This window comes from Poecile atricapillus, chromosome 17 (genome assembly GCF_030490865.1).
Source record: "Poecile atricapillus isolate bPoeAtr1 chromosome 17, bPoeAtr1.hap1, whole genome shotgun sequence".
In the NCBI taxonomy this organism is placed as follows: Eukaryota; Metazoa; Chordata; class Aves; order Passeriformes; family Paridae; genus Poecile; species Poecile atricapillus.
This window is the reverse complement of record NC_081265.1, coordinates 3,334,762-3,349,358: the sequence shown is the minus strand read 5'-3', so window position 1 is coordinate 3,349,358 and position 14,597 is coordinate 3,334,762. Positions and strand designations below refer to the sequence as shown.

At 42.9% G+C, this 14,597-nt stretch overlaps 2 protein-coding genes across 2 annotated transcripts in view; one reads left to right on the top strand and one right to left on the bottom strand.

Moving 5' to 3' along the window:
- The window catches only part of PITPNC1 (phosphatidylinositol transfer protein cytoplasmic 1), a 73,424-nt gene extending 72,763 nt beyond the window's left edge, over positions 1–661 (bottom strand). The window contains exon 1 of the mRNA XM_058852224.1: positions 58–661. Coding sequence (XP_058708207.1) covers positions 58–105 — 48 coding nt within the window. The 5' untranslated portion in view covers positions 106–661. The remainder of the gene's footprint in view (positions 1–57) is intronic.
- Positions 662–5,282: 4,621 nt separating this feature from the next.
- PSMD12 (proteasome 26S subunit, non-ATPase 12) lies at positions 5,283–13,993 on the top strand. The gene is made up of 11 exons (XM_058852087.1): positions 5,283–5,482; positions 7,360–7,419; positions 7,629–7,757; positions 8,827–8,934; positions 9,866–9,970; positions 10,433–10,582; positions 10,758–10,892; positions 11,432–11,544; positions 11,863–12,037; positions 12,588–12,665; positions 13,551–13,993. The coding sequence occupies exons 1-11, from the start codon at positions 5,375–5,377 to the stop codon at positions 13,758–13,760; spliced, it is 1,371 nt and encodes a 456-aa protein (XP_058708070.1). The 5' UTR covers positions 5,283–5,374; the 3' UTR covers positions 13,761–13,993.
- Positions 13,994–14,597: the final 604 nt, after the last annotated feature.

Below are 14,597 nucleotides of genomic sequence, written 5' to 3'. Positions count from 1 at the left end.
TCGCAAGAGAAAAGGCTCGGTAAGGAACAGCCTCTCCGGTACGAGCGCGGATCTTACCTCTTCAACTGTCAGAGGCATACAGATCCGATACTCCTTCATGAGCATATTCCTGCTGCTCAGTGCGGACCGGCGAACTGGGAGAAAAGTGGTGATTTCTGCACAGAGATCACGACGGAAACCAAACACGGGGGGAAATAATCAAGCCTGTTTCTCTGTGCGCGCTTGACAATGTGTCCCCAAGACAGTAATGCAACCATCCAGGAAGGCTGACCCAGCGAGAAGAGAAACCACCACAACCGCTTCTTTCTCCCAGTTCTTCCTCCTTCACACTGCGATCATGGGAATCTCACAGACGCTCGCACCGAGATACACTACAAAGTCTCAAACCCCCACCGCTCTCGCCCCAGCCGAAGACATCCGTCGGAAGTGCATGGAAACGCCGGGCTCTCTCGCGGCTGTGTCAAGACATGCCTGGGGCGGCGAAAAGAACAAACGAGCCGAAAATGTGGCTTTCGCCCCCGCCGGCAGCACGTCGGGCGGCAGGAGAGATGCGATGCCGATTCCCAAGACAAAGGCTTTTTATAACGTTGCCTTCCCCGGCTGCCAAACGCGGCTCCCACCTCCCCGCCGCAACGCGGCTGCGGCCGCCGCGGCTCCCGCTGGGCTCGGGGGGGTACGGGGGGGCAGCGCGGCGCTCGGGCGGGCGGGCGGCCGCGGGTTCCCCGGCGCAGCCGCGGCCGGGGGTGCTCACGGGCGGACTCCGCGGGAGCGGAGCGGCTGCAGCGGCGGCGGCCCCGGCGGGGCTCGGCTGACATCAGCGGGGCGGCAGGAAGGAGGGAGGGGGCCGGCGGGGGGGCAGCGGCCGCCGCCGCTCGGGCGGGTTCAACGGGGCCGGGCCGCGGGGCTCCGGGCAGCGCTCGCCGGCGCCTCCTGGCAAGGGGACACCGGCAGCGTTGAGCCCCAAGAATTCGCGATTTCACATAATTCTGCCGTGAAGACTTCTCGGGTTTTGGAAGTTTATTACCCTACGTGCGACAAGGCACCTTGCAAAGCATTTACACCCCCGTGCAGGAGCAGCGAGCCCGTGAGCCCCGAGCTCGCACCCGCCTCCTTGGTACAAAAGGAAAGGAAAGGACAGCGTGCGCTCGGTGCGGACATACGCAGGATGTGGAGGCCTCACCCATTTCCCTTCTGGTCAGCCCTCTGCTATCAGCCAGCTCGTTTTGCAGCACAAATAAACCCCTTTTTTTCATATAGTTTTTTTACTTTCAAATGACACGCAGAAAGTTCAGTGAAAAAAAGCCTCCTTTCCTAGCTGAACTATAAAGGCAGAACCGTTTTAGGAGGTCTCCCCTACTCCTTTAGTGAGGAATTTGTTAGTGAAATCGTTTTGTAAAATGCTTGGGGGTTGTGTTTTTTACCCATAACTCGTTAAGTTAGGAACCTAACTTAAGGAAAAGGAACCTAATTCTGAAACTACCTGGGAACCCTGAACTGTTACACAACGTCAGCATTTCATGTTTAAAATGCTCATCCTGCTGTTTCTCCTGTGTTCCCAGTGGCTTTAAAGCCAGTCACTGGATTGCAGAGAAGCACTGTAAGAGCAAAACACAAGGCACGACACAGATAATGGTAAAATATACATCTGCACTTACATACCAGTTATTTGCAAGAAAATAAAAGCTTTGAAATACTGTATTTGGGACAGTTAAAGAGGAATTTAGGTCTACAATGAAATGTGTGTTTCATAACAAGAAAGAGCAAAAGCCCCTCAGAATTTCATTGGTTCTGGATGTACATTTCAGAGCAATTCTCAGCCCAGAGGACACAGTGCCATCTCCTGGAGCCAACAGCGTCTGTTTGCCAGCCCCTTGCAATAATGGCACAATATTTCACATCCCTGCCTTCACAGGGAAGTGAAAACACCTACACAAAGAAATAAAAAAACCTGAGAGCTCTATTAACAGTCTGGATTTTCAACTGAGGTATGAACAATGTGTTTAATGAGACCTCTGTCTCAAATCTGACACAGCCATTTATAAATATGGAAACCGTGGCTGTAATTCACAATGTTGGTACTGTATGTTCCTGGAATTCCAAGCAAAATAGCAAAACCAAGGCAGTACCTTGTGATATCTCACTGCAGGAAGGACATTGAGATGTTGGAGCATGTCCGGAAAAGGGAATGGAGCTGGGGAAGTCTGGAGCACCAGGGGTGGCTGAGGGAGCTGGAGCCTGGAGAAAAGGAGGCTCAGGGGGAACCTTTTGGCTCTCCACAACTCCCTGACAAGAGGGGGCAGCCGGGGGGTGGGGGGGTTGTCAGACTCTGCTCCCAGGGAACAAGTGATGAGAGGAAATAGCCTCAAGCAGTGCCAGGGGAGGTTTAGACTGGATATTGGAAAAATTTTTTCACAGGGTCATGAAGCATTGGAACAGGCTGTTTAGGGAGGTGATAGAGTCACCATCCCCAGAAGTGTCCAAAAAATGTTTGGATGTGGCATCTGGAAACATGGTTTAGTAATGAACATAGTGGTGGTGCTTGGCTGACAGTTGGACTTGATGATTTTAGAAGTCTTCTCAACCATAACTGTTCTGTGATTCTGTGGTATTACCCACAGATAGAGAGACAATTCAAATTCAGATGTAAAACATTCTTCAGTTTTGAGAGATTTTCTCGTGGTTTCTTCCACTGGGAACAATATTTCTGGTTGCTGAAAGACATTGTAAAAGAACCTGAACTTCTTGGCGTAGGGCCTTGATGCTACCCAACTATAGGCAAGGACACTGATTTCAATAAAACCAGGAGAAAGACTTAAACTGGTTTATCACTTATAATGTGATTGCAACATGAAGCAAACCTTACAGCTCTGTGTACATTAAAAAAAGCAGATCTGCAGAAAGCAGTGTGTCAAATAAAGAACCTGCTTAAAATGGAAACCAAGACTAATTCCCATACCTGCAGCAAAACATTCTCTGGTCACCCCAAACCACAGCTGTCTTGTGCTGATTGCACACGGGGAAAGCAGTGACCCCAAGGATATACCCCTTAAAATTCCCCACTGGGAGTGACCAGAGTTTTCCAAAGCACACTTCCCAACTGCTTCCCAGGAGATGTGTTCCAGTATCTGCCAAGCATGCCTGCCTCGCTTTTGGGTTTTGATTTCCATGAATCGGCAGAATTTTTTAGTCTTACCTCTGCAACATGCTCTCAATGCTCTGTTGTGAAAATGAGACATTTTTCACTCATTTTTCATTTCTGACCTGGGGGGAAAAAGCCCAAATGTTAAATTATGCTGAGTATGAACTCCAGATGGACTTGTGTCAGCAAAGTGTCGCTTCAAAGTAAGAGACAGTAAGAGCCAAGCTGTTTCTTTGGGTGTTTCACTAAGGACTTTTGAATAAGAATTTAGTTTCTTTTTTAGCCACTCGGATTCTATATCGCAGGCAACAGCTGCCTCCTCATTTCCCAGCGTACCCATGCAGGTAAAGGAAAACAACAATTGCAGAAGGCATTTATTTTCTTCTTTCACAGCAACAATTGCAGAAGGCATTTATTTTCTTCTTTCACTCATCTGAACCAAATTACTGTGTATGGGACTATGTTCAATTAGACTAGCATGTGACTTTTAACCTCCCTGGAAGCCATCACTCCCAATCCATCACCTGTAAAAATATACTAATATTACCATGAGCTAAAAAATGAAATTGTAAAAATAAAAGCTCTGTAAAAATTTGTAAATGGACAGAGTTAGGGAAGAACAACTGATGTGCTCTGTGTGATACCTGCATATATTTTCAGTACTTAAATCAACTGAAATTAAGTAAAAACTATAATGGATAAATTCTGTTATTAGACTTTTTAAATCAAGTTTATGTTCAAATGGAAAGTGATTCAAAACCCATGGTCTGTGCTATGCTATTGGAAGGCACGTATCAGACACAGTTGCAAAATACAGTATTGGAGCTTTGAATTCACTTAATTGAGTTACTCTGAATTTGTACCAGTGCAGCAGATGTAGGAACTCAGTTTTAATTCTGTCAACAAAAGATTTAAACCAGTTATCTCACCAAATACCCCTTTGCCACATTAACATGTTGGTCTGTGTACAATATGATCTGAAAGTAACACAAACCAAAATGTAATTTCATGGCAACCTCCTCTTTCTGGAAATCCTAAATAACATCCAAAGATTCCCATGGCAGGTGGTTGGAACTGGACAATCTCAGTGTCCCTTCCAACCTAAACCATTCTGTGATTCTAATTCAGGGTGTTCCGTATTTTAGGTGTTTGCTTGCACACATGAGGGAGTTTTTCTGAACTTCCCCAGTGAATGAAACTTCTGTAGCATATGAAATTGTGTTGGGAGATGATGGCAACCTGCATGCGAGGCGTTGCACCAACATCTCACAATTTATCAAACGCATTGATGGTGCAACGCAGTCTAGATCAGGATTCTTGTGCTCTTAAAAACCATGCTATGTCCTACCTTTCCCCCACCTCTCCAGCAATGCCAGGTGATGAAAAGACTCAAGGTTGAAGGAGATACAGTGAAATCCCCAAGGTGAAATCAGCAGCTACAGAACCCAGCGTGCTCCACTGCGGCCACACGGCCCGGCTGTCCCCAAGTGTGGAACACAAATCCCCTCTCCTCCTGCTTCACCACCTTCCAGCTCCGAGCAACACCGGGGCTGTGGCAACTGTGCCGAGCCCCGCGGCCGTACTGAGGGGCACTCTGGGGGTCGCGACTGAACTCCTGGATTTGTCACTGGGGGATGTCACTGGAGATGTCGCCGCCACGTCTGACACCAACTCACGGCTCCCCTTCCAGGGTGCCGGGGAGTCCCCCAGCCAGACTGGGGCTCAGAGGGGCGGATTGAGGGGCAGATCCATTCACAGGGGCAGATGGCAGGCCGGGTCCCCTGAGAGGGGCGGATTGAGGGGGGAAACTCAGAGGAGCAGGTTGAGAGAGGATCCTCTGAGAGGGGCGGATTGAGGGACAGACCCCCTCAGAAGCCCAGATCGCCTCAGAAGGGCGGATCGCAACCCCTGTCCCCTCAGAGGGGCGGATTGAGGGGCAGACCCCCTCAGAAGCCCAGATCGCCTCAGAAGGGCGGATCGCAACCCCTGTCCCCTCAGAGGGGCGGATTGAGGGGCAGATCGCCTCAGAAGGGCGGATCGCAACGCCGGTCCCCTCAGAGGGGCGGGTCCCCTCAGAGGTGGCACCTCCCCCCTGCGGGTCCTGAGTCTGCCGGGGGTGGCCACGGCAGTGCCTGTTTGCCGCGGCGCGGGGCCCTTCGGCGGGGCTGCCCCCGGCGCGCCTGCGCGCGGGCCCGGCCGGTTCCGGTGAGCGCTGAGGCGGTGGAGCGGGCGGACATGGCGGAGGGCGGCGCGGAGCGGGCCGATGGCCGCATCGTCAAAATGGAGGTGGATTACAGCGCGACCGTGGACCAGAGGCTGCCCGAGTGCGAGCGGCTGGCGCAGGTGAAGCGGGAGAGGAGCCTGGCGGGACGGACGGGCTGAGTCATGGCGCGCTAGGCCGCGCGTGGAGGCGGCGCGGAGCGACCCGCGGCCGCATCCTGCTCCCCGATGCGGTGTTGACGGGTCCGGTCGCGGGCTCTCCGTGCCGTGCTGAGGAAGGGAAGGAGTGGACGGCTCCGTCGTTCCAGGGCTGTGTGGAAGGGTGGGCAGGATGGAGGTTCGTGGCCGAGCACTGAAACTGCTTTCCGAGGCAGTGGTCACGGCCCCGTCCCTGCCAGAGCTCATGGAATATTTGGATAACGCTCTCAGACACATGGATTCTTAGGATGTCCTGTGCAGAACCGAGGCCAAGAGTTGGACTCGATGACCTTTGTGCGTTCTGTCCAGCTCAGCCTATTGTGTGATTTTGAGACGGGACGAGATTTCGGGGCGCAGCCTCGCGGGTGAGGGAACCAGAGGGCTCCAATCCACCACAAGGGCCGTGGCTCTTCCCTGCTGGCTTTGCACCGCGGAGTTGCTTGTTCATCCCGGGGCTCTATGCGCTAGAGTTGCCTTCGTATCACAGGTCCCGGCTCAGGTTGGACAGACAGCGCTGAGCATCCTTTAACTTGGTTACATGCGAGCCCCAGGGAACCAGGGCGGGCTCTGTGGCTGTCTCTGCCTCTTTCGGCTCAGTAAACAACGTCTGTGCACACGCCCTGGGTGACCGCAGGATGTGTTCCACATGGGGTTATAGTGATGGAGCATCGGTGTTTTATAAAAAAGTTCTTCTGTGGCTTGGAGATTCTTATGCAACTCAGATCTCAGAAATGACAGAACCATAGAATCACAGAGTGGTTTGGGTTGGAAGAGGTTTAAGTTCATCTCATTACAGCCTCTGCCTTGGGCAGGGACACCTTCCACTAGTCCAAATTGGCCTTGGACTTCCAGGGATGGGGCAGCCGCAGGTTCCCTGTTACTGCTGTCATTTGTTGTCCCAGTAGGATGGCATCTGACTCTTTACATGCTGCAAATGCTCTGCTTGATCCACATGTCTCATTGTGAAAAACACACATGTTGTACAGCTCTGCAAAGGAATGGACACTATGGCCATGTTTCATTCTGCAAAACATATAAACTCTGTGGCAGTAAGAGCACATCCCTGAGAAACCATTGTACGTAGTCTAAAATATTTTAGCTGGAATGTTTTAGAAACAAACTTCATTTTCTTTGGTTTGTTATTATTTTCTAACAATTTTTTTGTTCCTAGTTTCTAACTGTTTTTTGCAGCCCTACCATTGCCATGGGCTGTTACAAACTCACCCATATGAACTTTTTTTTTACTAGATATTTGCTAGGATTTGTGACTTAGGACTAAAAGGACATTGTAGTATTTTACACTCCTCTAAACAAAGGCAAATATGGTTCTCAAAACCCCTCCAAAACCAGAACTATTATAATTCCATGCTTAGCCTGTAAAGCTTGTAGTTAATGCTTTGTATAATACACTGTAATTATGATATGAATATGGGTGAAAGTAATAGGAGAAGAATTTTTTTGGGCAAGGTAGTTAATTGCATATCTGATCTCACTGAAAACTCTGTTTTGGCCAGAGAAGAAATGAGTTTTCCATGCAGCTCAGTGAACGTGAGCTCACCAAACCTGTCTGAAACTTGCCAGGTTTCTCTCCCCAGGCAAGCAACTTAGAGCATGTGTTGTGCGAAAATGAAACTAGTACCTCCCCAGTTTTATCTCTGTGTAGAACTGTGTATTTAACATAAATGCTATGCATACATTTTTTTTTAAGGAAAAGAAATCAAAAATCAGTGTACAGACTAGCCTGTATTTTTATTTGTGTGGGAATTTGAGCTACTCTCAGTTTAAACTGCTTGTCTTATTAGGAAGGAAGATTGCAAGAAGTCATTGAAAACCTTCTCTCCCTGGAAAAACAAACACGGACGGTGAGTAGTGCGTGGTGATGCTGGGATGTATAACACTCCTCACGTTCCACTGGATTAAAGTGAAGGGACTTGGAGTATCCTTGGAGTATCAGTCTTTAAAAACTTTAAAAAGCAAATCAGTAAGACCAGACACAGTGATTTTTTCCCCTTTGTGCTGGAAGGCTGCAGGTTGTTTATCCTGTCTCTGACATCCTCTTGGTTTGTTACAGGCTTCTGACATGGTCTCCACATCCCGAATCTTAGTTGCCATAGTGAAAATGTGTTACGAAGCTAAAGACTGGGATGCTCTTAATGAAAATATTATTCTTCTATCAAAGAGAAGAAGTCAGTTAAAACAGGTGAATTTAATAATTTGAAACAAAAATTAAAACTGTATTTTGGAGCTGTACTACGTATCTGGTTCCTCCATGTGTGTAGGGACTTTCTGTGTAAAGATGGTGTTTCATCTTTGCACTCTTCTGCAATGTGTATTGTAGATATATTCATTATTCATGTTCAGATGTATATTAAACAGAGTTACTGCATTTTATTGTGCTCATATGAAATGTGTGCTTTGCATGCTTGCTTTTGAAACTGACATTCTTTGGCATAAAACACTTGCATTTAAGGAAGAGTGAAGTTTATTACACTCTGTGTGTTCAGTTTGAGTATCAGGTAATTTAAGTGGCGTCATTGTTTTAGGAAGGAAAAGGTTACCTATCCTTTAGTGTGCAGAATATTACTAGTATATGTAAAAGTAGGAGTACAGTTTAGTTCTCTGGCATGCACAGACTGTGGCTGAGGATGTGGATCAATCCAGCTGAATTTTGAGGACCTTCTTGAGGAAGACATTTCTAGAAGTTTAATTCTGGGTTTTTTTTGAAGTAGGTATTATAATAATAATTTTACCATCTTTGTCAGCATTGTTACCAGAAGTGCACATTCCCATACCTGTGCTTGGCACTGAAGAAGAAATCCTCCCTCTTCCTTCCCTTACTGAGGGATCTACAGCTGTTCTAAGGAGAGAGGGTAGTGCATACAGTTAAGAGAAGGTACAAGTCTATTCAGCCATACAGGTCTTAGGGCAAGCAGAGAAATTCTAGCAGTCCATTTGAGTCCTGTGGATTTGGTAGAAGAGGAGTTGCTTTCAGAATAGAACTGCATAGCATGGATTATTTTCAATAACTAGAAAAACTGGGATGAAAAAAATGACAGGAAAGCATAATGTTTGCCTTGTAGCATCAGTCTGTAGCATCATTGTACACATCTTCATGAATCAGAGAGGAGATGTGTCTTGTGTGCTTTTTGCTAAAATGAGTATATTCAGTGTGCTGTGAAACTATTTATTACTTACCTCTGAGTGTTACAGCTTGAATTCATTAGGGAAATCTAAAACCACAGTATGTTTTTCCCCTGTTTTCATACTAGGCAGTTGCTAAAATGGTCCAGCAGTGCTGCACTTACGTTGAAGAAATCACAGACTTACCAGTCAAACTGCGCTTAATCGACACGTTGCGTATGGTCACAGAAGGAAAAGTAAGGTTTTGTTTTAAGACTCAGTGTCTAAAAGGTAGAATAAAAACGTTTGCCTTCCTTAAAAGTGTAGTTTCTTAGCATTAGTTTTTTAATCTTGTGCAGCTAAGACTAAAACTAATTTTTAAAGTACCCTGAGAAGCCAACTAGTTTATTTCCTTCCAAAAGACTGCAGATGTTTTCCATATTTAAATCATATGTTGAAACACTGGTCATGTTCCTATGGTGTAGGTATTTGGTTGTGTTATTAATATAGTTAGTAATTAATTTCAAAATTCTAAAATGCCATTTCCTTTTCCCTTTTTTAAAATGTTATGTATTAGAATTTGTTGGGGAAATGGGCAGGTTTAATTTAATTTCTCCTGCACTTAGAAAGGTATTACATATAGTTATGATAACCAGAAGGGGATACCAAGTGAGTTACTTACATTGCGTTCCTTTTGCTTTAAAAAAAGAAATAATTCTGAATTGCGCAAATTTGTGTCAATGTTATGACTTCTGTCTGTTAGTCTAAATTATTAGTAATTGAGTCTTGTTGATTAATGTCTGGTTAGGATTAAGTGAAATAATTCAAATGGTTTGTGTTATTAAAGTTAATTAAAGTGTAACTTCCCATCTGTTTTGATACATTCTAGCAGACAAAGTATGCAATACTTTATTCACAGTGCATATCCCTTTGTATTTGTTTAAAGAGTCCTAGGTCAGTGTAGACATTATTTTTTAGATTAATTTGGGTCATAAAAGTTTGGCATGTCAGTTATGCATTGTATTTCAACAGTGTATATTGTGGACAGTGCTGGTGTAGTGGATGGATATACAACAAATTCAGTAGTTATATGATGACAGCGTCAAGTGTATTTCCCAGTGGGAGTTCCCAGAGTTTGCACTCCTCTTTAGAGAATTCCAATATTTAAGCTCTTCTTTCTGCCCTCAGATATACGTGGAAATCGAACGCGCTCGCCTGACAAAGACACTTGCAACAATAAAGGAACAGAACGGGGAGGTGAAAGAGGCTGCCTCGATTCTGCAAGAGTTGCAGGTAACGCCTTGGAACTCACAATTGCATCAGCAATAGCAATTAATTCTGACTGTTCTGAGATTGTTTAGAAACCGAATCAGATATGTTTGCAGAAATGCCTGGAATGAGATGAACTGTTATTAGTGAAACTGCAGTTCAGCTTTAACTGCTTTTGTTAATCTCATGGTTGGGATACATAGAATATTTCCACTAAGAAAGTAGATTTCAATTCTCTACCTAGTGCATTGAGTGTAGTGTTGGTGGATTCTTTGGTGTAAGTGGGGGCGATAATTAAAATGGTATAACCTTTATTCCATTTCCAGCTTTCCTTCTGCTGTTTTGTTTTGGTGTGTTCCCCCTCCAGACAACCTCCCACTCTTCTGGCACAGTTAACTGCCACACTTGGTGACACTAGTCACACTAAGTGACACACTTCACTTGATTCAGCTTTGCCAACATTAAGTAGTTATCATTTCATTTCAGGTGGAAACCTACGGTTCAATGGAAAAGAAAGAACGTGTAGAATTTATCTTGGAGCAGATGAGACTCTGTCTAGCTGTAAAAGACTATATTCGGACTCAAATTATCAGCAAAAAAATTAATACAAAATTTTTTCAAGAAGAAAACACAGAAGTAAGTAATTGGAGGATTTCTCACTCTTTTTCCCTCCCCCCACCCAAATTTTAATGTGACTTCAATCTTCAGGTATAAGTATATTTATTTAAATCCCTCTGTTTTCTGGGGTTCAGCTGAATTTCATTTACCTGTCATAGAGCTGTGTTAATTTGACTTTTTGACACTGTTTCAGAAACTAAAGTTGAAATACTACAACCTAATGATCCAGCTGGATCAACATGAAGGCTCCTACCTCTCCATCTGTAAGCACTACAGAGCCATTTATGACACTCCCTGTATCCAGGCTGAAAGTGAAAAGTGGCAACAGGTAAAAAAACTTTCCATGTGAAATGTCTGTATTTCCATGTGACAAATACCCATTTCTTACCACATCAGTGTACAGTGGATGAAATAGCTCATCAGTCTGTTTTTAATTTAAATGGTGTATTAACAAATTGGTTAGTTGAAAACAGATTATATGATAGAGTTGATTTCAAAAAAATGTTTATAGCCAACATCTTCATTATATTACCTTTGAAACTGAGAATGTCTCAACTGTTTCATACAAGTGTAGGGATTATAAACAGCTGTGCAAGTGTGGTCTCAGTGGTGCTGTTGTGTGTGCAGTACAGATGTCTTTCATGTGAAAAGTTCTTTTTCTTCACGTATTCAAAATACTACAATTTTGGTTATCCCGTGTCAATTTAAATGTACCACAGTTCATTTCTGAACGATAACATCAATTTCACCATAACTTCTTAATACACTGGGCTTAAATCTTTTATATATTAAACTCTAAGCTCTGTATCGGTTTTGGCAATTCCTTTAATTATGGGAAAAAAACCCACACTTTTTCCTCTTAAACAGGCACTGAAGAGCGTTGTTCTTTATGTTATTCTTTCACCTTATGACAATGAACAGTCTGATTTGGTGCACAGAATTAGTAGTGACAAAAAGCTAGAAGAAATCCCCAAGTATAAGTGAGTATCCTTTCTAATAACCAATTCTTAGATTAAAACGTGTCTCTAACAGTGCAAGTTATGCTGAGTCTGCTGTAAGCAACTCTGAATTTAATGCTGCATTAAGAATACTGCAAAAATGTCATGGTTGTTCTGTGTGAAAATGAATATCTCTTTTAAGAGAAAGATCTTTGTTAGAAAAACAGTCTGACTTGAGCTGCCCCCATTATTTATGGTAATAAGAATAAAACATTTAAAATTATGCCTTTGATCTATTTAAAGAATAGAACCAGGCCTTACTGATACAGGATTGTAATCCAACTGTACTAAACCATTTAGAGACCTCCTAAAACTATTTACCACCATGGAGCTGATGAGGTGGAGTGCCCTAGTTGAAGAATATGGGAAGGAGTTGAGAGAAGGATCCCTTGACAGTCCTGCAACAGATGTTTTTGGCTGTACAGAGGAAGGTGAAAAAAGATGGAAAGATTTAAAGAACAGAGTTGTGGAACATGTAAGTATCAGTGTCTATAAACAGTAGCTGTTTACTCCATGCTTCAGCTAAAAATGCCTTTTTCTTGCCATATTTTAATGACAAAGACAAAAAAAGTAGCGAATAAAGAAAGCAGCAGGTCAAGTGTCTTTTCTGTTGTGTTGTATTTCAGGATTTTATTTGCTTGTATATCTTTATTGTATTTGTATATTTGGCATACACACATATATACATATATACACATACATATGGTTGACAGCAAAAAGATCATATTGCACTCAAATGAGATTTAACATTCCTGTTTCAGTAAAGCATAAATCTGAAAGTCTTGCTTTGTATTAAGTTCATAATAGGCTGATTTGTTTTCTTAATAATTTATCACGTAGAGACTTTTATACCTTCCACCAGCAAAAGAGCTGTTTGTTCACAGCCTCTCTCATGTCCCTCATGCTGGACTGCCATTAGAGTACTACAGTTCCTAATCTGCTTTTAACATGGACTTTTATATTTTTGCAGCCTGCTTCAATTATTTTTTGCACATAACCCTCTACTCTGAACACTTTTATTCCAGAATATTAGAATAATGGCTAAATATTATACCAGAATTACAATGAAGAGAATGGCACAACTCCTGGATCTGTCTGTTGATGTAAGTCTTGCTTTGCTTATCGTTCTTTCATAAGGGGGTGTGTTTGTGCCAGAGATGTGAGTATTCAGCATCTTGTTTGATTTAATTTTCTGCCTTTATGGGAGTTAGAAAAATATTCATTAAATCTTAAACTCAGTTTCATAATGCACGTTGCCCAAAAGGCAAAAGCTGCTCTTAGAAGTTCATTTATTTTTAAGGCCTTGTGTAAATGCTGAAGCTTCTGGTCTGGTGTTTCAGTGTTCAAAGGTTCTGGTCAATGAGTGATGAAAACTGACTGAGGAGAGGGTCCTTCACCTGTAAATGTCTGTATTCATAGGTGGTGGCACTTTGGGAACGCAGGGTGGAGGTGTCTTCCTGCCCCCCCTCTTTTGTGTTTTCAAGAGCTTTCCAAGTAGAATGACACAACCTGGTATTTTGAGAGTAAATGAAAAGCTTTACCCTTTTCATGGAATCTGCTTTTCCCACAAACTCAGAAATAACCCTATTTGACAGAGGTCGGTAATTACTGGGCTTTTCCCAAGCCTTGCTTGCCACATGACTTCCTCTGATATCTGTGTAGCCAAATACTCCAAAGTGTAAAAGTCTATTTGGGTCATATATTAAACTTTAATTTCATGAAAGATAATCAGATATAGGTCAATTGAAAACAAAAAGGTTTTTGTTGTTTTTTTTTTTTTTTAATAGCTTGTGCTAGTACCTTGCATTGCCAGCATGTGTAATATTAAAGTATCTTGCATTTTTTTAATGTACAAAATTGTTACAGCTGTATATACCTGTGTATAAAGAAAATCTTGTTCCTGGTGCTTTCATGCTGTTTGGGAGGAATTCTTGTGTTTTGTAGGTAAAAATGCTATTTTCTTGACTTAGTGCTGTTTGTCTTTACAGGAATCGGAGGAGTTCTTGTCTAACCTAGTAGTTAACAAAACCATCTTTGCTAAAGTAGACAGGCTGGCAGGAATTATCAATTTCCAGAGGCCTAAGGACCCAAACAATATACTCAATGACTGGTCTCACAAGCTCAACTCCCTCATGGCCCTAGTTAACAAAACCACACATCTCATTGCCAAAGAAGAGATGATCCATAACCTGCAGTAAGGTGCCTCAATAATCTCAGTGCTTTTAAAGAAGGCATTAAATCTTCATAATAGAGACTATTATTACAAGTGTGTATATGGTTTGTTTTCTCCCTGTCAAGCCTCCCTGGTCTAAAATTTAGAACATAATTCTGAAATTCCTGTTGACAATTAAGTTCCCTTGATTATTCATTCAGTTGTTAAATGTTTTTGCTACAATTGGTGAAAGAACAGAATAAAACTGTATTGCCTGTATAATAATAGTCTCATGATTTCTATTTTTTAATGTGTACCCTTATCTGTCTAACGTGTAATTGTGTGGTTACTTCATTACAGGACTACTTTTGAAGCTGTGATTGAGAGTATATACTGTAAATAGTAAAATCCAAGGGTTTTACAGAGGTAACTTAAAATGATAGTAGTGTAAAGTTATGTCAAGGTATTTTTTTTAACAAAATTCTGAATGTTTATGTTTAAGAATAATGCTATTTCTTATGATTTGGTAATACAGTTAGAATTTGTTAATTAATTCTGAACTGCCAGAGCAATCAATATGTAAGTACCTAAATCTTTGATTGGTGCAAGTCATTTATTTTGCCTGTTGTTACAGTTTGTAAGGGCTACAGCAGCAATTAATCAGTTAGCTAAGCAGGTACTAGGAAGCTGCTGCTTCTCATCATGAGTGTGTTATATTCTGAGCAGATAATGCCCTATTATTTACTTTAACCTCCTTGTAATGGAGGGAAGCTGTGGACTTTTCCCCCAATCTGTTTTTTTAAGAAAGTAAAATAGTAGAACAAATAGTGTAGTAAGAATCAATGGAATGTCTTTGAATTTGCTCTGAGTTGGAATGATTTTT

Bases quoted from the DNA above. Each gene is read 5' to 3' on its own strand.
- PSMD12 (XM_058852087.1), top strand. From the start codon at position 5,375: ATGGCGGAGGGCGGCGCGGAGCGGGCCGATGGCCGCATCGTCAAAATG. The intron at 8,935-9,865 runs GTAAGGTTTTGT...TTCTGCCCTCAG, and splicing joins GTATGGTCACAGAAGGAAAA to ATATACGTGGAAATCGAACG. The intron at 10,583-10,757 runs GTAAGTAATTGG...ACACTGTTTCAG, and splicing joins TTCAAGAAGAAAACACAGAA to AAACTAAAGTTGAAATACTA.